Here is a 24,337-nt window from a genome sequence, read left to right on the forward strand (position 1 = left end):
GCTTGCAGTCCTCTCGCTGGCTCTCAGCCTGGGAGTCTGCCCAGACCAATACTCCCTCTGTGACCTGGTTACAACATTCGCCTGGCAAGGCATATCCACTACATTAATCCCTACCAAGATATCAGCTGGAATCAAATCCCGAACAGCCACCAGCACCTCGCCCTCAAAGCTTTCCCACTTGAGACTGATCATCAGCAGGTTTACAGAGTAGTCAAATAGCGCCACTACTGTCACGTACTCCCCTGCCAACACGTTCTCTGACCTCACTAGGTGTCCCTTGACTATAATGGTGTCTGAGCCTGTATCTCGCCATGCCTGGCTGTCAACACCATTGACTTTCACCTCCCTGATAAACCTCCTAACTCCCTTTCCACGCCTTGGTCCTGAAATAGCAGATGAGCTCACTGTCCTCTCCCAGATTACTGGATACCACAGGATTAGCATGAGCCACCACATTCCCTGCAGCTGAACCCCAAGTGGCATCACTGGGACCTGTCAGGCCTGGCTGGGGGCTCAGAGTGTCAAAGCTGGAACTTATTGTGGGGTTTGGGACTGCTTGCCTAGGGTTACCCTTCAGGTCTGGGCAGATCAGCCTCATGTGGCTGGGCCTCCCACAGTGGCACTTAGCCAGTTTATTTTTGGATTGGGTGTCCCTGTTCTAGGGGGTCCCAGGGACATCCCTACCCAAATCAGTCTGGGTCTGTTCTCAAATCCTCTCCTCCTTCCCATGGGGTGGGGGTGGGGAATGGTAATTGTTCCTCCCATGGGGCCTGTGTCCTTCTCTAGCCCTATTCTGGGTCTGAGCATCGGCAAATTCTGCAGCCCACAGGACTGACTCAGGCTCTCTGTCACAGACAGCTGCCCTTACATGGTCAGGAACAACATCTAGACACGACTCCAATGTGATTGAAGTCAGCAGTTTCTTGAAACTCCCATTTGCTTTGTCCCCAATAACCCATTTCTTAACAAAATCCATGAGATTGTGAGCATGTTCCACATGGGTACATTCCCCAGACATTCTAAACTTTCTAAATTTAACCCTCTAGGATTCAAGAATGACCCTGAAGTGCCTTAATAGAGTACCTTTAAACCACCAATAGTCTAAAGCGTCCTGTTTCCCAAGTTCATTAAATACCTCACTGGCTCTTCCAATCAGTCTGGTCATCAGCAGGGACATACACTGATCCTCTGGGACTTGGTTCACTGTCCAGAGGCATTCAAAAGCAGACAGGAATTCCTCTATATCCTCTTTATCTCTGTAAATAGGTCATATCTTTTCCCAATTTCTGTTGTCTCAAGCGGGTGGAACTGCTCCTCCAATAGTCTCCTCTGTGACTCCCTGAATCAACGTTCAGCTTCTGTTTTCTCCATCCATCAGGCATGAGCTTCTTGTTCCAACTTGGCATTTCGTTCTCTCAGTGCAACGCTCTCCCACTGTTTCCTTAACTGAAGGTCAGCTAATTTCTGCGGCTATTCCAAATCACTTGCTCCTTCTGCTCCAACCACATCTGTACGGTCCCCAGCATTAGGTGAGGGCTGCATTGCCGTCTGCTGGTCCCATTCCATTAGAAAAGCTCTTAGCTCCTGGTGGAAAGCTTTCTTTCTAAAGGTGATCTCCCTTTCACTGCACAAATCCTTCAGGGCTTCCTTACTTAGGCCCATATACTGTTGCAGACTCTCTGCAGCTGCACTTTAATCAAAAAACTCTCAAAACCCCAAACTCAAATTTAGAGTAGTGTCAGATCCTGATCCCAAGCTCAGTTGACTGGGTTCTGTGGATCCAAGCACAAACGTGCCACTGTAATACGACGGGGGTTCTGGACACAGCTGAGGAAACCAATCCTGGGTATATTTGCTTAAAATCGGGCCACTTACAGCCCAGGTTCTGATTTCCTTCTCACTAAAGCAAATCAAACCAGCCACAAAAATAACTCTGTCAGCCCTGCTGGCCAGCCAGAAGACATGAAAGCAAACCAAGAGATTCTCCAGCTGCTCCAAAATGCCCAGAGCCAACACCCACCTATTCGCAGGTGAGAGGTTGTTATACCTATTTATTTCACCCACTCCACACAGACTCTTCTGGGTCCAAAGGTCCAGCCACAGTCCCAGGTAAATATATACTTAGATTTTATCCAAAACAACACACTGTGCCAATCCTTTAGACTCTAAAATCTAAAGGTTTAAGAGAAAGAAAGAAAGAACAGGGTGAGAGAGAAAAATTGTTGAAGGATTACATACATCAGTTACAGCTATTGATGGAGGTCAGCAATGTTATTCCTGATTTCTTGAAAGTCTTTGTACGCATCCTTTTGAGGGATGGACCCCCCCAGTCAAGACAGGCTTAGTTCATGAGGACTGAAAGAAGAAAGATGGACACGCCCAAGGCTATCTTATAGTTTCTCATGTGGACGGAAAAAGTCCTTTCTTCTTCCCATAGGCCATGGAGCTACCTCATCAGGTGGGCCTTTGTGGCAAACTGCCATTGGTTGCTGACTTCAGCAGCACGTCCATTTACATAGTATGTGGAATGGGTTTCTGGGCATCTGATTTTAATTCCATTGTTCAGCCCAGGTCAACTGACCACATGGGCTGCCATGGGACTTTGCAATTTGCTGCATTCCAGATGACAAGTTCCAAATTCCTGAGGTGTGTATTCAACATCTGAGTCTTTGTATCATCCACTATCCTAGCTGGGGGAAGTGATCACACCTCCTATTGTGAATCTCATCACTAAAACATTTCTAACACAACTATAGAGCCTGTATCTATAATTTCATATATAAACATGGCACAGACATACAAGCAGCATCAACAGTTTCAGGGCATTGCCAGCTTTCATTAGACACCTAACTTGGGCCACCTGGCACAAAGTCTGGGTGCCAATTACATACAATGGTAACATAAATGGCATTCATATTCAATTTAAAATTCCAGGATGGTCACAGCATCAAACTGGCATTCTTTCACAGCTTTCGGCCTGCTGACCTGGAGATCTGCGTCATAGATCTATAAGCATCTTGATTTTGTAACTTTCTACATTTTCTTCAAAAATCCCTTCAGCTCATAGCTTCCCTGTGAATCAGAATATCCTTTTGCCACTCTCCAGCAATAGAGCAATATGGGAGAGGGAACCACTTTTTCCTCTTAATCCAGAGGCAAGACTCTAAGCTAGACTGTGACCAATAGGTCCTGCTTAGACTAGACTGACAATAGGACATACATTTTTAACAGGGAGGGTAATTGCCCATTGGAACAGTTTATCATGGGTTGTGGTAGATTCTCCATCTCGGGCCATTTTTAAATCAAGGTTCGAAGTTTTTCTAAAAGACCGGCTCTTAGTGTTATTTTAGAGAAGTTCTGTAGCCTGCGATGCAGGAGGTCAGGCTAGGTGATCACAGTGTCTCTTCCAGCCTTGGAATCTATGGATCTGTGACTGTGCAACCCAGTGGGATAAAATGGATGTCCTGATGTACACCAAACTTCTTCCAACTCATACACTGATCCAAAGAACAACAAGTGATGTGAGGACTGGAAGGACCACTTTACTGAGAGATATTAGAAAAGCAACATGTAGCAGGCTGTATTCAGCTTGATCTACAGAGAGGGAGAAGATTGGATAGAACTGCCTACAAACATTTGAAAGCAGGCACCCATTAAAAAATTTTAGAAATGAGCAAGACCCAGACCCTATGTACAAGTTTTATAGAGGGGAGTAAAAGCATTACTGGGAGGAAAAGGGGAAGAGTGTATTCTACCTTAAGGAAACTTTGCTAAGTGTGTCCTACATGGTCGATTTCAAGGACAAAAATATCTGCTTTTCTTCTAATTGTGCTTATTTTTCTAAAAATGCTATTTACTAAGGAACAGGAAGACCTGAACCCTGATCATTCATTCCTCTCCCTCGGCCCTTTCCCCCATGCCTCACATGCATCCTTTGCAGTACAGTAAAGGTCAGCTGGAATCCAAATGACTCTCACTGTACATGAGCAAGATATGCTGATCCAATCAGGTCACTCCACACTTTGAATCCCTTCACAATCACTGGCTTCCATATCAAGTTCAGTGCTCTCAACCTTTCATTCAAGTGTTTGGCAAAATTCAGGCCCTGCCCACATCTCCCTTAACATCAGCCTCCTGCTGCCTGTGCTCTTTCCATGCCCCATTTGTCAGTACCTCTTTTGTACTTTTTCCCCCTCTCTTACCTTCATCCTTTCTTAAGATGTGAAAATAAGGAGCTAGATTTTCAAAATCAGAGCACTAACAATTCCCATTAATATCAGTGGAGGTGCTAGGTGTGCAGCAGTTTTGAACACTGATGATTTATTTAGGTGTATATTAGATAGATAGATAGATAGATAGATGAATGTAGGAGACTAGCAATAGGGTCTTAATTTTTAAAATCTCAGTCCTGGAGTTTTATTAACTTGATCTATGTTCTTTGTATGTGGAATTCTCAAATGTTCTTCTAACTTAGAATGTAAGTTCCATGACTTAGCTTTGCACAAAACACAGGAACCTAGAGCATGCGGACATGCTCGATAAATAGTAAGTTACTGTTGGTAGCTTGTTCAACTTGAAACTCAAGCAATGCTTTGGTTACCAGCAAAAGAACAAATAAATAGTGTTAAGTGATTGTGCATTTACACATAAAAATAACTGATGCTATTTCATCTTCCTTTTGGTTTAACAAAAATTAAACCTGCAGATTTTGTGAGTTCAGTCTGTTTTGACTTTTAAGATCATTACAATCAAATCACTTGCAGCACCAGAGTTCCCTCTAATTTTTACCATCCATAGGGGGAATAATTTTGTTATGCGCACCGAGGCATGTGTGGATACACACCACCAATATAAACATGCTGTGGTTGCTCTGCTAATCTGCTGGGTGGCACCTGAATCTCTCCTGGGTGGCCACCTAAGCACTCAGTTTACAGGGAACATTGGTCAGTGGCCATTTATGACATTTAAAAACACTTTTAAGCACCAAGAAAAGTTATTTGTTGCAATGCAAAAACAATAGCTATCTTACCATTTAACCAGATGCTCCAAGCCATAGTTAGAGATGGATTGCACACATTTCACTTGTTCTGTATCTTTTCACAGAAGAGCTCCCCGCTATTTCAGTGAGTTTCTAATTGTGGGACCCCTAGTTTTATCAAACACAACTCCCGTGAACAATCAGGCATATGAATAGTTTTTTCCTGATAGGGGAAAACATCATACAACAGAATTGATGTCAGTAAAGAATAACACATCTCTTCACGTCCCAGTTCCTTCATTTGTGTTGGAAATCATTTTGCAGTGCTTTAAAGGGTAAGCAGAAAGGAATGCAGTACACCATCCTGCAACTTACCCACTACACCCACTATAATTTTGAGATGTTCAATTTTATGAAGTTCCTCAATCCTCGTTTCATAAAATAGGAGTTGTACTGTATTTAGATTCTGTGAATCTCAAGCACGTGGAATGGCATCTAAGTGGTCTGTTTCCTGCCTCTCTGACTTCTTTGTTTCTTGGGGAGGGTCTTCCTTGGTGAGGGAAAAAAGCCAATGAAAATTATTAAGATCTAAAGAGCCAGTAAAGGATGCCCTCTGGGTGTAAATCCCAAGACACCAGAGGAATTGTGCAAAGTGTTTACAGAAAAATTAACTCGGAATAAGTGAGATAAAGATGAGCAAAGGGAAAAAAGGGATGAGTTTTAGGAAACCTTTCCTAATGGTGACAGGAAACTCACTTCTCCCAAGTCATTTGACAAACAATTGGACCAAAGAACCTGGAACAAATCAGCACTAGCAGGAGGAAGGGGAGAGATGACAAGATGTGAAATGGAACCTTTCTGTCTCAGATGTCAGGTTCTTTGACATCCTCCCTTGTCGTGTTGTATAACTTCATGAACAAGATGCTCTTTACCTTGTTTGGTTGAGTGGGTAGCTGAGGAGTCTTTTCTGGAATGCCAGAAGCCTTTGAAGAAGCAAAGGGGACAGAGGATTCTGCAGAAAAACAGTGATACATATTGCTCATCATTGTTAAGTCTATGACCTACAACCAAGTCTGGGTAAATGCAACGCTATACAAAACTCTGTTTACTTGGGGACTCAGTACCTGAGTTCATTATCATCAACAACCATGGGTTCATGAGATGTAGGCTCAGCGCCTGTTGGTGTCTGATGCCTCTCTCACTATTTTCTTCCATCTTTCCCTGTCCAGTGTGGAGTGCCTTAGTTTCTGTAGACTAGCTCCGCACCAATCTACTATATCATCTACCCATTCTCTGTGGGGTCTACCTCACCTATTCAAACCATATTTACAGTCTGTATTTGTGATGGCCCTTTGTGTTTCTTACAGAATGAATATTCTTCCCTATCCCTATTAAATGCACCACGCTTGCTGCAATTCCACATCTTATGACCTTAGATGAGATCTTCCTTAGCATCTGTCAAAACCACGTCTAAGCTGACCAGACTGGGCACTGAGCAGTAACATAATGTGCTCCTTACTTCCCTCCAGCACTTGCATCCCTCACTGATCCAGAGAGTGACAGAGAGATAGCCGTGTTAGTCTGTATTTTATCAAAACAAAAAAGCAGTCATGTAGCACTTTAAAGACTAACAAAATAATTTATTAGGTGATGAGCTTTTGTGAGGAAGTGGGTCTGTCCCATGAAAGCTCATCACCTAACAAATTATTTTGTTAGTCTTTAAAGTGCTATTTGACTGCTTTTTTGATTTGATCCAGAGAGGAATGAGAACCCAGCATAGGGAATGAAACCAATGCTCACAGCGCAATGCAGAGTACTACTTCTATAGACCCAATCATGGTCCCTGCAGCTCTCCATTCCCTGATGAAACAGAGATTAAGAGACAAATAAAACTGAATGGAAATCTGCATGCTGGCAAAGAGCACTTATCCCAGCTTAGCTCTGGTCATTGTTGATCTTTCACAAATTCTTCAGCCAGGATGTTCTGGTTGCAGTTGAGCATTTGTTTATGAGTTCTTGCTTTGACAAAAGGATAGCTCACAAAAACATCATTCAGATCCAATATATCAACATGGAGCCAGGCCTCTGACTCGTGCTATCCCAGTTTTCTAGCTCCACAGCACAGCTGTTTGTTGGTTCTGCAAAGACAAGGCATCTTGTGTGGAACAGGGGATCCCTGGTTTGGACATCGAGCCCCTGTTGAGCTCATCAGGAATATGCAGAGAAGCTATTTCATCAGTGCTCTTACCTTTCCTCTGCTTTCCCTTTGTTGACAGCAAGTCTTCTCTCCTACACCGCTCTGGTTCCAGCAGGGAGTAGTTCCAGCTACTGTAGCCCCCTGGGGCAGGTAGTGTGCCTAAGTGTATGGGGGTGGAATGAGATGTAGTGAGAGAGACTGGAAATGGAGAGAGAAATAGCAAAAGTAGTAGTAACAAAAGGAGGGAATAAGATGTAGCACTTTTCATCTTCAAATTTGCAACAAACATTAACTAGAGGTGGAAAAAGTACCCCAAAATTACTTGAGCAATAGTGCAGCTGCTTTCACTTCTGGGTGCTTCAGTACAATGAAGATGTGATGTGTCTGTGCATGTGTGTACTTTTACTCCCATAGTTTCTCACTTAAGTACATTCCAACCCCCGCACAAAAAAAAAACACCAAAAACCCACAGCTGTACTTTTACTCAAGTAATTTTTCTGGTGCTTTTTCCACCTCTGATAACTAAGCCTCACAACAACCCAGAAGATGCTGTATCATCCCCAGGTGGAGATGCCAATGTAGAAGGGTGGTAATTGCTGAAGACATCAAAGAAAATTTGTTCTAGGACTGAGTAGAGAATTCAGGAGTTGCTTGATCCCAATCCTATGCTCATACCATGATTAACACAAATATTAGAATTATTATTTCACTTGAAAAGTGAACATAAGAGAGAATCAAAGTAATAGAAGGAGTATTAGTAGCAGCAAAAAGTGGAATGAAGAAACATAGAAGTGGCATGAAATAAAAGACAAGGGGATGGTAAGAACAGAGTGAAAGCCCAGTTCACATGGAGTATTCATTACTTCACAGGCTGAAAATGTCCATTGAACTTTTATCTCCTGTTTGTCAAAGAGCAAAACTCCAGGAAGAAGTGATCCTACCCAGAATACGTGACTCCCACAAATTGATTTTATGTTTGCTGCAGGCCACCAATGTGAGCAGAGTAATGGAGAAAGGATGACCAGGAATTTCTCTCAGATCAAGAAACAGACCATGTCCCAGTGACCCCTATTTAGAGCTGTATGAAATTTTTAGATTAACAGTTTATTCATAAAAAGCACAGTTTTGGTCAACCTGAAACTATTCATTAATTTGACTTAGTTTTGACAGAGAACAGCTATTTCCAGGCCAGCAAACAGATGAGACAGATGCAAATCCTTCCTCTGAATGAGGCAGATAATAGATATGCACCTACATCTTTTACCTCCTCAATAAAAGCTTTAATTATCAAATTAACTAGGCTTTTTATACCATGGTGACACAGATATTTTGGGGGATTGAGCCAAAACCACATCCTCCAAAAAATATTATCACTAAGTGGGCACAGTTTTAAGAACAAGCTTATCTCATAGTGGTGACTCCTCTCCCATAGGTCTGGGCCCAGCTCCCCACTCTGGGTATGATGACATGGTACACGAGGTGCAGCATCATTCAGTCCGGCCACTTCACCCTCATGATAGAAGGGCTGCCAGACCAAACCTGACTAGAGCTATGACCCTGCACCCCAAACTACAATCCTGCTCCTTTTAGGTGCCCTCAAATGGGGGTCTGGAGCAAACAGTCTTCCCACATACCGTCCAGGTAGCCCTGCTCCTCTCACTTTAGTCCAGTGAATATTTAAGTATGAGCAGATGTACCTGGCTTTGCCTGGCCCTTTAACTGAAGTAATTTTTGCAAAATAAATGAAAAATGTACTTGCCTTTTTTCAATGATAGTATTTTTCAAAAATGAAGAAAAATGAAGGCTGGAGTGAGGGTTATTGGTTGAGGAGGGGTTGGGCAAGGGGTGGCTTAGGGCAAAGGAATAATGAGGGCTTAAGGTGAGGGGGAGGTGCAGCCTTCCAGGCAGGTGGAAGATGCAGAAGTTAAGGCAGAGGTCTCAGGACAGGGGTCTGGGAGATGGGGGTCGTTACTGGAGCCGCCTGTAGCAGTGAGGATGATACTGCTATGGTGGCAGCTCCTCCCGGGGGGCCAGGGCTGTGATCCCCATCCAGTGACTCCTCCTCGGAGGTAGGGGTCCAATGCTGCATGCTTCTTGGGTGGGACACAGGGCTCTGTGTGCTGGCCCGGCCTCCAGCTGAGGGGGCAGCACTCTGAGGTCAGCCCCCAGCCTGCAGCTGCCCCCCAGGCCTGCAGCTTCTCCAGAGGGTCTTTGCTTGGATTAGTGGCTGCCCCATCCTGAAGCTTGTTGTGGGCAGGCCAATGCTCTATGGGCTGACCCCAGCCTCCAGCTGCGCCCCCCCCAGCTTAGAACTGCTCTGGGATGGTGGCACTTTGGGGGCTACTCCCAGCCTCCAGTGGTCCTATATCCTGTTTGGTGGGGAGCTCCAGGGGCTGGCCATGTTCTTGTGGTTGCCCCTCACCTCCAGTATCCCCTGCAAGCTGTTGTGGGGGAGCAGACTCTTGGGGCTGCCCCTCCCTCCTGCAACTCCACCCACAGCCTGCAGGCTGTTGAAGGGGGGGCAAAGCTCTGGGTGCTGCCCCCATCGACAAGTGGCCCCATTCAGTCTTAAGGCTCTGGGGGGGCGGGGGGGGGAGAAGAGAGGCTCTTGGAGCTGTCCCCAGCCTCCAGCGAGCTCTCCCACACCACACCCTGCAGGTTGTCTGGGGGTGGGGGTAGACTCCAGAGTGCTGCTCCCTTCCAACTGCCCCCACATGCCCAGCAAGCTATGTGGGTGGACAGTCAGGCTCCGGGGGCTGCCCCTCACTCCTGCAGGCCCATCTCCATGGCCTATCAGATGTTGAAGTAGGGGCAAGGTTCTGGGGAGCTGCCCCCCAGCCTCCAGTGGCTACCATACGGCCTACAGGCTGTGCAGGGGGAGGCTTTGGAGCTGTTCCTAACCTCACTTGGGCTCCCCAGCAGGCTGAAAGGGGCCAAGCACCTGGGGGGAAGACTGCCCCCCTTCACCTGTCCCCCCATGGTCTGCAGGCTGTCTGGGGGTGGCAGGCTTCGGAGGGCTGTTGCTCCTCTCCAGCTATCTCCCTGCTGCTGCTGCTGCAGCACCCCGTGCAGCCTGCAGGCTGTCTGGATGGGGCAATGTTCTCGGGCTGCCAACCCCAGCCTCCAGCAACCACTCCTGTGGCTTGCAGGCTGTCTGGCATCTGCTCCTCCTCCAGCAGCCCCATCTGAGGCCTGTATGCTCTCCACAGATGCAGGGGACAGGCTTTGGGTTTGGGGCAGGCGGCTACCTACCCAGTCCTTGTGGTAGGCAAGATGGTGGAACGCCAGCCCTGCTGGCTTCTCTCTTAATGCTGCAGCTGCCTGCAGTGGTCACTCTCAGTATCATGGCCCTCCTGTCTGTGCCCTTCCCTTTTGCCTCCCTCCTCCTCCTGCCTCCTCCCTTTCCACATTCTGGGAAATTCTGGGAATTTAGGCATTTCCCACTTTCCACAGGCACAACCAAACCCTGACCTTGGCTTAAGTTAGGGTAAGAGAAAGCAGCATTCCAAATGTTGCAGCGGTAGCTCTTACGGTTTAAGAGGAGTTCTTGAACAAACGCAGCACTGACAGACAGACTATAAAACACAGATTTATTTATAGAATGTGAAACAGCTTCCACAGGACAGACTGAGAGCAACCTGACTTAAAACAGCCTGGTGGTTACTATGCTCACCTAGAGGTGGGGAAATCTGAGTTCAAGGCCCTGCTCAAAAGTGGGAATTCAAGTCTGGGTCTCCCACATTCCAGGCAAATGCCTTAATCACTGGACTGGAAGTTCTGGTCGTGGACATGCAGTTTGCTCATCTGACACAGACTTTTCAGATTTGCTGACAAATTTTCAGAATTGAACAGAGCATTTTGTCTCATTTTATTTATTTATTTGTTTGTTTGTTTATTTTATTTGGTCTGCTGTCTGAACCAAAATGTTAATTATTCAATCATTTCTAATCTTCATGTTCTTCTCTGTTCTTTATACACCCAAGTACCCCTGGATGGATTGGGGCTAGCAGCATTTTTATTAAAGCCAGGAAAGAAAGGTGGTTTGAAAGGCAAGAAAATATTCTCCCCCATTTGGCTGAACATAATCTACACATATTGCCTTTTAAGCAGGAAGAAAAGATCCTCTCACCTGTCATCCACTCTGACAGCACATTGCAGAGCTGGGACTTGAACTCGTGTGTATTGAACCAAGATCTTGGAAAGCTGGAACAGAAGCAGGTGTACAAGGCTTGGCTCAGCAATGAAGGGAAAACCTAAGGGTCAAGCAAAGAAAAAACAAAATTCTATCAGTCTAAACATGTTAGGTGAGAGAAGTTGGGGACAGAGTGTTTTTTCTTAGAGCTTAAAAGGGATGTATCCCTTCCTCCAATATCTAGGATGTGATGGACCCTCCCCCACATGCTTTACAGAAAACGAGTTATTGATATAAATTTGCATAACTCAGAGATGCTTTCAACCAAACATGTCTTGTGACCCCATTGTTTTCAATGGTATAGTCTGCTGGATGCGTAAATCCTACAGCATGTATCATTTTCATAGCTGAAGTTTTAAGTATTCCAAATGTTTGCCTCTGTGAAGACCTCAGCTGCAGGTGTGGCTACCCTATTGTGAGAGTAGGGCTTGTGAGAGGATATCAGTTCTTAGCCAACAGAGGGCCTTTAATGGGAGTCCATCCACATCTGCTGATGTGCTCAGAACTCTGCTGTCTCATTCAGACCAGTGAGTAGGCAATGGCTGATTGCCTAAAAAGGACAGGAAGGAGTGATTTCACTCAGGTGAGTCTCCCCACCTTGGAGAATACTTTTATACAAAGGCTACATCTACACTACAGAGTTTTGTAGATAAAACTGGGGTTTTGTCAACAGCTCATGGAGCATCTATGCACAGAATGCATTTTGTCTACAGAAACAGAAAAGCTGTGTAGATGCTCTGGTGGGGCCCTTTGGTCGACAGAGCGGGTCAAAAGATTGATCTGCTTTTATACGTAGACGTCCTCTGTCAACAGAAGTTTTGTCGGAACATTTCTTTCAACAGTAACTTCTGTAGATAGATGCTTCTAGTGTAGATATAGCCAAAGAGAAAAATGGCATTCCTTCAATGGAAGAAAGCTATATAGAGGCCCCTGAGGTTCCTTCATCTTTTGTCTTCAGCCTGCCTTAGAAATTGCCTGACACACTCTAAGAAAGACAGAGAACATTACTGGAGACCCAAGTCAGGTTACGATTGTTCCGAGCTTGAAGCTTTTACCTGATAAAAAGGCAGTTGTTTACTGTAAGAACTCAATAGAATTAGCTTTGTCTTTTTTCTTACTACCGTTTTGCTTAATAAAAACTATTTTGCTTATAATCAAGTACTGTGTAAATTGTTATTACCTGGGGAGGGATACCACTGTGCATATTTCCCTCTCATTGATAAAGAAGGATTACTTAATGAGCCGTCCCTGTTCAAATCTTTCGCACAGAGATGGATTTGTTTGAGCTTTTGATCCCTTCTGGAGGTTGATTTCCTGAGTGTTGTGCCCTAGAACTGCATCCATCCAGAGCTATGGTTAAAGTGTCTGGATTGTTCTGCATGGAGGCTGTAACTCCAACTCCATGCCTTGGCTCAGGGAGATCAGAGGACCTGGCTAAGCAGGACTGGGTAATGGGGAGCCCCAAAGAGCAAGGTGTGGGTGTCGGTGACATCATCATCACAGTGGAGAACATTCCCAAGGGGTCTTCTGTGACTGTCCCCCATCTCATAGGGAGCATCAAAAACTCCAGTCCACACAGATTTTCTTATAAAGGAGATTCTCCATATGAATGTGAAATACCACCTAGACAGCACTGTCATTTTGTTTCTTGTGCCATCTTTCCTGCCTCCCCCACTGCCTTTCTTAACTTTAAAAACATCAGAAATATTACATCTGATTTCTTGCAATACTTCTTCAGTGTACTTGGACCCCTCAAATCTTAAATGAGAGTTATGGAGGATGCTGAATCCAAAACAAAGGCATCCCATCTCTCAAGTATGTGTTAAACACTTCCATTACACTAGTATTCAGGTACACAAACCAAAACCTTTTGAACAGTTTGAATAAGAATATCTTTTCTTCATAGCTGCTCAACGTTTAGTCCCTTGTAATGTCACTAGCTTTCAAATCATTACAGTCTTCTGGGGCAGTTGTAAATTTCTAAATTTAAGAAATAAACAGAAACATGTTGCATCGTTGGAAACAAAGGAGGAGACACCCCCCTTTTCCCCCTTTGTCTGAAGGCCGTATTTACCCTACGAAACAAGTGGCCAAAGAATCACAAGGGCCTTCGCTATGGAAAGAAGATCAAGGAGATTAGGATAAAAGACTGAAGTGAGAGGAAAAAAAGAGAGCCAGACAACAAAATCAAGGGAAACTGAAGAAAGAAAGCAGGGGCAGTAAATCAGTGACTCAAATAAAGAGGGCAGAAAGAACTGGAAGGACTGCATCTCAGTGGAGGGAAAGTAGTAGAGTAGGCGAGAAGCAAGCCTATCCTCTCAAAAATAAAAACCAACATGACACTAACATGTTGTTTGCTAACTTCACTCTGCTCATGTATTCAACTCCTTCTTCTATCCTTAGTCTGCTTATATGGCAAATTCTTCCTGGCAGGGGCCTTCTAATATTCTATGGTTGTACAGCACCTTGCAAAACAGGCCCCCTTTCCTATTTGTCCCAAAGGCACTACCATAATAAACATGATAAATAATAAAGTGTGAGAAGTGAAAACCAACGCTTCCACTTAGCAGATCGGTGCAATCACAGATGCTGAATCAAATGGAGAGAATCAGCTTTCAGTGAGACAGTGAGATAGGGAAGTCTGACAAAGGTTAGGGATCAGGGTTAGTTTCTGGGAAACGAGAGTGAAATTACAGAAGAAATAGAAGGGAACAGGTATTCAGAGGATGAGCAATGATGAAGAAGAATAGCTTGAGGGATGGGCATGAAGGTTTGAGGATGAGCAAGAGAAGGGTAGGAAGTATGGACCTTGATAGAGAGAGAGATGGCAGCTCCTCAGATCTCATTATCTGTCTCATGATTTCACATGATTAAATGACAGTCAGAAGACAAGAGCATGAACCACATTGGTCATCAAGGAACATTCCAAACTGTGGGGATAATCAGACAAAATAATCAGATAGTCAACAAGAATTCAAGTCCAACTATTCAGTGCACACCACAAGCCCTGGAAAAATTAATCAGTAAGTGTCTGTACAACATTCTAATAATATATAGTGCTATGTATGTGTTTACAGTTGTTAGCATCAGGTTATCTCTGTGGGTAGAGGTAAAAGGACTGATAGTTGTAGGTATTCCCAGGGCATTTCATTGCTTAAGTGTAAATTCTATTGCACCTTCTAAACCTTTTTTCACTCACTTTAATAAGAGCTTCCTGGTAGCGGAACTTGTAACATTCGAACAGAAAGGCAGCATAATTCTTTGCAATGCGATCAAACAGCCATCCCTGAATCTCTCTATTAGGCTACCAAAGAAGGAACAAAGGAATGAATGAATAGAGAGGCATTCATCATCAAGCTTCAGCAACACTGAGTTCCTCAGGCCTGTCCGTATAGTTGTGGTCTACTATGACATGAGCAGACTGGACTGATTTAATCAATGGGATTTAAAGCACCAATTTACTACAGTAAAAGCCATGTTATCCAGCACCCGGATAACCAGCACACAGCTGCTGCGACTTCTGTGGGGCTGGCTATCAGCTGGGGCTAGCTGCCACTGGGCTAACTGACTGGCCAGGGCCAGTTGCCCAGCCAGGGCTGGCTGCCTGATGCCCAGGCAGGGCCAACGAAGTGGGCCTGCTGCCCAGCTGGGGCCAGTGGAGCTGGGCTGGCTGGCCTGCGCTGCAGTCGGGCTGGCTGCCAGCCCCAGCTTGAATAACCAGCACATTTTATTGTCCGATATCCCTGGTTCCCTTGATTTAAATAATCTTTTTTAATCTTATTTGTACTCTTTAGCTATTTACCTAAATAAATTTTGATTGCATGATTGGTAACCAATAAGCATGTTGCTCTGTAACTAACAAGAGACTTTACACTAAAGTGTGTACATATATATATATATATGACTTATGAAGAAAGGTTGAGGGAACTGGGACTGTTTAGTCTGCAGAAGAGAAGACTTGGGGGGAACTTGAAAACAGCCTTCAACTTACTGACGGGAGGTTGCAAAGAGGCTGGAGAGAGGCTGTTCACAGTGGTCACGGATGGCAGAACATGGAACAATGGCCTCAAGCTGCGGTTGGGAAGGTCCAGGTTGAACATTAGGAAAAACTTTTTCACTAGGAAGGTGGTGAAGCATTGGAGTAGTCTACCCAGGGGAGTAGTGGAGTCTCCATCCCTGGAGGTGTTTAAGTCTCGCCTCAACTAAGACCTGGCTGGGCTGATCTGATGGGTTTGGTCCTGCTTAGGGCAGGGGGCTGGACTTGATGGTTTTTTTAGGTCTCTTCCAGCTCTATTGTTCTATGAGTCTATGATTTAGTACATCAGACATTCTTTGTAAAGCATTTTGAGATTGACTGATAAAAATGCTATATAAGAGCTACGTAGTATTTCAAATTACCATATTTTATTTTGCTAACCAGCATGATACACTATATTTATGCACATTTATGTAAGCATTATTTAGCTAAAATATATATTTATATAAGTTAAATGATGCATTTCTTATTTACCACCTGATGGTTAACTTTTTACTCATGATTTGTATCAAAAAAACATTTGGATGAAAATTGGACTTCAGCTAAAAATTCATAAAACAGAATTTAAATGTTCATTAGTTAAATAAAACTACATTACATGTCCTAGGCTACGTCTACACTAGCCCCAAACTTCGAAATGGCCACGCAAATGGCCATTTCGAAGTTTACTAATGAAGTGCTGAAATGCATATTCAGCGCTTCATTAGCATGCGGGCGGCCGCGGCGCTTCAAAATTGACACGGCTCGCCGCCACGCGGCTCGTCGCAATGGGGCTCCTTTTTGAAAGGACCCCACCTACTTCGAAGTCCCCTTATTCCCATGAGCAGAAGTCAATTTCAAAGCGCCGCAGCCGCCCGCATGCTAATGAAGTGCTGACTATGCATTTCAGCGCTTCATTAGTAAACTTCGAAATGGCCATTTGCGTGGCCATTTCGAAATTCGGGGCTAGTGTAGACACGGCCCTAGATACATAAGGGAAAACATAAGTTTATCAGAACGTATTTTGAATTTTAAACTGGATGATTTATTAAAGTGTTATCTGTAGTTAGTGAATTTTGAACTGACTGTTTCTGGTCATCAACTTTCAAATAGTTTGTCAATTTTGAATGAGCTAATAATCAAACTGATCTGATTAAACTGAAATGAACAAGAGGCAGTTAAAAGTTGGTGTAGGAATTCAACTTTGGTTCCAGGTGCTTAGCCAGTTCAATGGTTGGACTCTCTTTAAAACTCATTTCGAAGATTACTAATGAGACGCTGAAATGCATATTCAGCGCCTCATTAGCATGCTGCCAGCCACAGCTCTTCGAAATTGCCCCTTTTCACTGCCGCGCAGCTAGTCCAGACAGGGGCCCTTTTCAAAAGGACCCCAGAAACTTTGAAATCCCCTTGCTCCCATCAGCAGATAGGAATAAGGGGATTTCAAAGTTGGCAGGGTCCTTGGTGTACACGACCTGCACAGCAGTGGAAAGGGCAACTTCGAAGAGCTGCGGCCAGTGGCATGCTAATGAGGTGCTGAATATGCATGGCCATTTCAAAGATTTGGGCTAGTGTAGACGTAGTCCAAAAGATGTACTTGCATGAATATCAATTTTTAAAGTTAATGTAGATTATTTTACTATATTACAGTAAAGAACAGGTCTTAAAATAGGCTGTAATACCTTCTATTTTTTCTCACCTTTTTTTCTTGTTTTGCCCACACACAATTGTGCGTTCTCTCTCTCTCTCTGTACACACGCACACGACATTTACTTTTGAATGGGTTTGTATTTCAAATGAAAATCTGTTGGTGGTTTTCTTTCCCATCACTAATTTTTATTCCAACCACAAGAGGTGACACAGGAAGTGTCTTTTCGGTGAGCAAATTCATCTGACGCAGAAAGTGTTTTACTAAGCAAAATAAATATGCTGTCTGTAGTTTTTAAACTTTTCCTCATTTAGCCCATCAATGAATTTAAAGAACTGCAAGCAACAATAATGGAATTAAATACAGCAAGCCAAACACTGCTCTCAGGTTCCCAGCATATATCTGGAATAAGTCCATTGATTCTACTGAATTGACAAATCAGAGCATTACAATTTGGCACAATATGGCTGTGTCTACACTAGCCCAAAACTTCGAAATAGCCATGCAAATGGCCATTTCGAAGTTTACTAATGAAGCGCTGAAATACATATTCAGCGCACCATTAGAATGCCAGCAGCCACGGCACTTCAAAATTGACGCAGCTCACCGTCACACGGCTCGTTCAGACGGGGCTCCTTTTCGAAAGAACCCTGGCAACTTCGAAATCCCCTTATTCCTAACAGCGAAAACAGCTACGAAACAATTGTATATGGTGACTGGGATGGACCCCCCACTATGCTTTATGAAAATTGACTTACGAATATAAATACACATAGCTCAGAGATACTTTGGCAAAATACCTCCTGTCACCTACCAATGTTACAATTTGCTGGATCTGTATATTCTATTTTGGAACATGTATAATTCTTCTATGTGAAGTTAGAAGTACGAAATATAAGTTCTAAATGTGCTAATGACAGCCATTATTCCTGTCACAACCCTAACAACAGTCTTCTGTGACAGCACCCCAACACAGTGACTCCATGGGAACATCCCAGGAGGAGAGTTGGGGGAAAGGTAGCTTAAGGTACGTTTATACTCTCCTGATTCTGAGCTAGTCAGAAGCCAAAAAAGCCCTAGGGCTGCTCTAAATTATAGTAGCTGCTGTGGTGCTACCAAAGGACAGCTCTACAACCAGGAGCTGTTCCAGAATGTCCACTGGACTCTGTATGGCAGTGCCATTCCCAGCCATGCAGGTGATATACCCTTACACCAGGGTTTCCAAGGAATCCTTCATAGGGTTACATGTTATATATGTTATATAAATTCCTCACTGGGTAGTTAAGGGATCTGTACAGACCCTAAATGCCACCCAGTGGGAAGAAGAATACCTGTACTAGTCTGTATTGCATTGTAGGGGCTGGATGGAGCATGTATTCACTCACTACCAGGGACAAATGGAGCAGGAGTGCACCACACTGCACAGTTTAGAACTTCTGTTTTCAATTTTATTTGTAGACATTTATCACGTTCCCTCTGGCCTAGACTCTATATTCAGTGGAACTGTGTGAAAAACATCAATATCCAGTCCCTGTCCTAGTTGTTTTCTTACCTGATATAAGTGGAGAAAAAACCACCAGAAGCTGTCCAACAGGACAGCCTGGGAGACCGGAGCTGTGAGAAATTTCTGCAACATCTTGGGAGAAAAAGGAGTCTGCAAAGACATTAAATTTTACACCACCATGCAGTGCAAACAGAAGATATGCCCCCAAGGCAAATCACTTTCTGATCTTCATGCATTCATCCTCTTTATTCTGTTCTTGCCTCTACCACAAACCCAACCTTAAGAAACTCCAAAGCTCTCATTCGCAAAGTGTTACGAGCAGCATGCTACATGTATATTCACATACACATTATGATAATCATGCATAGCCACTCATACGTAGGCACATGCATACAAGCATACATTTTTCTGCTCTTTACAAGTATGCAGAGTACCTTTCCACTTGCTGACTTTCTCTGGGCACGCACTACTTTCTCTATGACATCAGCCAGCTCTGTCCCATTAGGCAATGGTGTTGGTTCATGCTCATTGTACCCTGGGTATTGATACAGTTCAACCAGTTTGTTCTTTTCTAATGTATCCTGAGGCTAGGGTGACAAAGAGGGAGGAAGGGAGGAAAAACAATAAAAAACATAAAAACTGATGACCAGTGCCTACAGATCCCCCAGCTTGGTGCTTCATGTCCCAAGGACCAGGACTGGCTTTTTTAAGACTTAATTGTGGTTCCAAATCTCTGGATCACGTGACTTCAACTGGGAATATATAAGGCAACAACCTCCGAAACTTCAGGGCCAGGTACAGCACTGTCCAGCATGGCACAATATTGCGGCTCACTGTTAAAGAGAGTTTGCAAAGGCTCCCTCAACCCCATAACTCTGTATGGAGATCTTTTAATGGTCCTTGGTTTTGGCACTCTCCTGAGACCTCTTCCATTCTGTTCCCTCAAGAACTCAGTTTGAATCTAGTCTCATTACATAGATTCCTTTATTCGGATACAGCAAAGTTAGGCTAAGCAGATCAGATTCGAGAGTAGTGGAGGAAATTGTAAAGCACACCACACATCCAAACTTACAAATGACTTCCTTCCTCTACATGTACACAGTATATTGCATTTACTGTGTATTGCATCACGTTATGGGACTAGTTACTTTGTAGGGACCAATCTCTGTACAGCATACTCCTTTCACACACTGCCCACATTTGACCTGATTTCTCTTGTCCATTTTTATATTGTTTATGGTAAATATTTTCCTGGATATTCGTCCTCTTATATTGATTAGCTCAGACATTGTCTTTTAGCTGACAGGTGAGTTTACCTTCTTCTGGGTGATCTTGGTCTGAGATAGTGGGTCAAAGTCAGATACACACACAGAATTCTCATACTTCTGTGCAAAGCTGCATATCTCCTTCTGATCTCTATCTGCAGCAAGAAGAGAGATGAATGAGAATACCGAGGGGCTCTAAAGCATGACTGATACCACAGTGACATAGGCCAGGAGAATTTCAGCTGAATCAAAAAGGTGAAGCAGCCTTCTAGCTTCTACCCTTCTCCATTCCAGTCAATAAGCGTGAGGACAAATTGCAAGAATGGATGTATCCTTCCTTGCTATTTCACTATAAAAGAATTAGTCGAGGTACTTGCTTAAGGATGCAAAGTGGCAAAATTATGGTAACATACAGGTAATATATCAACTGAGAAACACTATTATAGATCTAGGGGCAGTAACCTTTCCAACAATATATGGGGGAGACCACCTTGTCATTAAGGCACAGAACCAGTTGCCAGGAGGTCTTGGTTCTATCTCTGTCCCTGGTACATAATCCCTTCATGACCTGGGGCAAGTTAATTAGCCTCTCGCTGCCTCAATTTTTCTAGACTTGTAATGTTTTCTTATTTCAGTATTGATTTGTAGGTTCCAGGAGCAGAAAGGTAATAACACAGTAAAGCATTCTATCATTTGGAACTCTCAAACAACCTGCATTTTAACCATAAGTAAATTTCAGTTACATTTTCTGTAATACACTATAGTGAAAGTAAACACAAATAAATACAGCAAATACAGTGAATGTTTACAGTATACAATACTACTGTCATTAGTAAAGTACTCTGCATACATTCTGTTTCTTAATTTCTAACCTTGTTTTTCTTTAGCATGCATTTCTAGATATACCTCTCTATTATCCAGAATATTTGAATATCCAGCACCCTCCCTGTCCTGGGGCTGACAAATATGAAAGAGTTTACTATACTGTGATAATCTGTCCTGGCCTCCTGTATACAACAGGCTACAGAAGTTCTCCAAAATCATTCCTAGAGCAGGAAAAATATTCAATCCTGATTTTAAAAATTGCCAGTGATGAAGAACCCACCACAACCCTTGGTAAATTGTTGCAAGAGTTGTTACTCTCAGGCCATGACTACGCTACCACTCCCTTTCAGAAGAGGCATGTAAATTACGGCCGTTCAAAAATGCAAATGAGGCAGATATGAATTTTTTGGGGAAGAAAGGTACTTACAAAATTGGAGCACCCTTTCAAAGGAACCCTGGCTATACAGCTATTATTATTTCAAAATCAGTACTTTCGATGGGCGGGTGGCTCTTGTTATGCAAATGAGGCACTGAATATTCATAACACTACTTTGTTTGCATTTTGAACTGCCATAATTTACCTGCCCCTTCCAAAAGGGAGGGGAAGAGTAGCCATGGCCTCACTGTTACAAATTTATCCCTTATTTCTAGTCTGAATTTGTCTGCCTTCAACTTAAATTCATTGCATCATAGTCTGAGGGGTAGCCATATTAGTCTGTAGCTTCACAAAACAAAACAAAACAAAACAAAAAAACCAAGCAGTCACGTAGCATCTTAAAGACCAACAATTTTATTAATTAGATAATGAGCTTTCCTGGGTCAGACCCACACAATGACAATCTGATGAAGTAGGTCTGACCCACAGAAGGTCATTACTTAGTAAATAAAAAGGTTAGTCTTTAAGGTGCTATAGGACTGCTTGTTTTTCCACTGGATCATAATCTTCTCTGCTAGAGAGAAGAGCCCGTTATCAAATATTTGTTAGCCATGTAGATGCTTAACAGTTTCACATCACCCCTTAACTTTCTCTGCTGGGATAAGTAGGTCAAGCTCTTGGAGTATATAACAAATGTTTTCAGATATTGTAATCACTCTTGTGGGTCTTTGACTAATCTCCAATTTATCAACATGCTTCTTGAATTGTGGGTACCAGAACTGAGCTCAGCAGTCCCACAGTGGTAGCACACGTGCCAATGACAAACATAAAATAAAGTCTCCATGCCTACTCAAAATTCCTGTTTATACATTTCAGGATCCCATTAGTTCTTTTGGCCACGGTATAACACTGGAGCTCATGTTCAGTTGATTGCTGTAAATCTTTTTAAATCACTAGTTCACAATACCAAGGGTCCCATCCCGCAAGTGTGGTCTACATTCTTTATTCCTAGAGGTATATATTTAGTTGTATTAACAGTACACTCAGTTTACCAAGTGATGCGGATTGTCACTGATCCAGAGCATTTCTTCATTATTTAACACTCCCTCAATTAGTGGGTCAATTGCAAACTTTATCCATGATGATTTTATGTTTCTTTTTCCTGGTGATTGATAAGACTTGTAAAGAGCATAGAACCAAGAACTGTCCCAGTGCGAACTCACAGGAAACACACATGTTCAATGATGATTTCTGATTTACAATTCCATTTTGAAATCTACTGGTTAGGCAGTTTTTAATTAGCGTGTACCATGTTAGTTTTGTATTGTTCTATTTTTTAATCGAAATATCATATGGTACCAACTTATGCCACTTGAGCATTATAAGGCTATCCTCATTACTTTTTATCAGGTTCTCAATTACTGAAAGCATAAGTGCTTTGTACATGCTAAGCAATGTTCCCTCCAATTTATTCCATCATGGGTAGAATAATTTTTTTATGTACACCAAAGCATATGCAGATACGCACCACCAATGGAAACACATGAGCCACATCTACACTAGCAAGTTCTTTTGGAAAATGCAGCCATTTTTCGAAAGAACATGTGGAGCGTCTACACACAACATGCACTCTTTCAATCCAAAATCAAAAGAATGTGGCTTTCCTTCTGGAAGCCCTCTTCCACTCGGAGATCAGAAAGAGTACCTTCTTTCAAAAGACTCGTTCAAAAAAAAAAAAAAAAAAAGCATGTGTAGACGCTCTGCTGGTCCTTCTTTCAAAAGAGGGGTCCTGTACGGCGCCGGCCAGCTGGCGTGTGGAAACACCCTGGCCTGTGTTAGCAGAGCTCTATGCTCCCTGCATCCAGCCCCCTTAAAGGCACGGGGAGCCCCACAGACTTTGTGGCAGGAAGCTAAGATTGCAGCGCCAGCAAGGAGATGATCCACCAGTACCACACCCTCACAGCCATCCCAAGGCAACCATTGGCCTGAACCAGCCTCCCTGCAACCCCAGGGGTCCCCCACAGACCCCCAAGAGTGGTCGCAGGAGCCTACCCCAGCCACAAAGTGGAGGGTGCCCTCCTGGATTGAGTCAGTGCTCAAGGACCTGCTGGGGCTCTGGCAAGTGGACATCCTCCACGCCATGACTGTCAAGAGGCGCAATGTCCCACCTATGTCCATCTAGCCACCAGCCTCGCCACCCAAAGTCATCCTGCCCAGGCCTTAGAACAAGTGCACTGCATGGTGAAAGAACTCCAGACAGGGCTATGCCTGGGCCTGGGACACTACCAGGCACTCGGGGGCATGGCCAGCCAGCTGCCCATTTTACAGGAAGCTCCAGGGGCTCCTCAGGGCTGAGGACAGCTCTCTGCCACACTGTCCTCAACATAGCAGCACAGGAGCCCCCTGCAGCGGCGGAGGAGCCAAAGCCACCGGGACGCTAGACCAAACCAGTCAGAGCCAGAGACTAAGGGCCTGTTGGACAATGGCAAGTCATCAGCTGGGACCCTGGTAATCACCATCGTATCAGGTGATTATCTTATCTAATCTCCTCACTAGGGGCTGACAAAGGCTCACATCACCCCGTCTGATCTGACTTGTTTTTTCCTCTTTTGATAAGTGCTGTTGACAGGGGGCCATTTCCACCTTGCTGAATAGACCTTGTCAGCTCTGGCCCTCCTCTTACTGGGACCCCACTCTTTAAATACCCCTATGAACCACGGCCTCCCCCTCACATGCATCTGCTGAAGCGGGTCTTTGCCCACAAAAGCGTATGCTCCAAAATATCTGTTAGTCTGTAAGGTGCCACAAGACTTTTTGCTGTTCTATTATCAGGGTTGTCCAGCCAGATAACCTCCAGTTGGGACTATCTGGTAAGTGCCCAGCATGTCGCACACCTTGGCATGGAACGCGGGGCAGCAGCCATGGCCTGAGGTGGGGCAGCCACACTGACGACAACATGACCCTAGACACCCCACCAAGGCATGCACCCCAAGCATGCGGGCACGCCCGCAGATGACAGCACCCGCCTCTGTGGATAGCACTACAAGCCACATGCATGTGGAAGGGCAGCCGGGAAAGACCATGCTGTACCCGGCTCATCTGCCACCCATGCAGGACCCCTCTGTGGCCAATGGTCAGCTCCATCCCCACGGCGTGGCAGAGGCCATGTGCAGCAGGGACAGCCATGCAGGGTGCATAAGTCACTGCTCCTGGGACATCCCTATCCCTCAGCCCAGAGGAGGAGACATGGCACGCAGAGCTGGGCTGTGGGACTGATGTACTGACTGTCTCTCCCCTTCCCTCCCTACAGATGTGCTGGACGAGGTGCTGGAAGAGC

At 44.2% G+C, this 24,337-nt stretch overlaps 1 protein-coding gene across 2 annotated transcripts in view; it reads right to left on the minus strand.

Moving 5' to 3' along the window:
• Positions 1-24,337, minus strand: part of FAM227A (family with sequence similarity 227 member A) — a 42,634-nt gene that overhangs the window by 9,283 nt on the left and 9,014 nt on the right. The window contains exons 6-12 of one of the 2 annotated variants that reach the window (XM_075009069.1): positions 19,851-19,954; positions 18,969-19,121; positions 18,583-18,684; positions 14,567-14,671; positions 11,305-11,428; positions 7,227-7,334; positions 5,911-5,990 (exon numbers count right to left, since the gene is read on the minus strand). In XM_075009069.1, the coding sequence (XP_074865170.1) occupies positions 5,911-5,990; positions 7,227-7,334; positions 11,305-11,428; positions 14,567-14,671; positions 18,583-18,684; positions 18,969-19,121; positions 19,851-19,954 (776 nt within the window). The remainder of the gene's footprint in view (positions 1-5,910; positions 5,991-7,226; positions 7,335-11,304; positions 11,429-14,566; positions 14,672-18,582; positions 18,685-18,968; positions 19,122-19,850; positions 19,955-24,337) is intronic. The other variant, XM_075009078.1, reaches the window with a different exon arrangement.

This window comes from Carettochelys insculpta, chromosome 1 (genome assembly GCF_033958435.1).
Source record: "Carettochelys insculpta isolate YL-2023 chromosome 1, ASM3395843v1, whole genome shotgun sequence".
Classification (NCBI taxonomy): Eukaryota; Metazoa; Chordata; order Testudines; family Carettochelyidae; genus Carettochelys; species Carettochelys insculpta.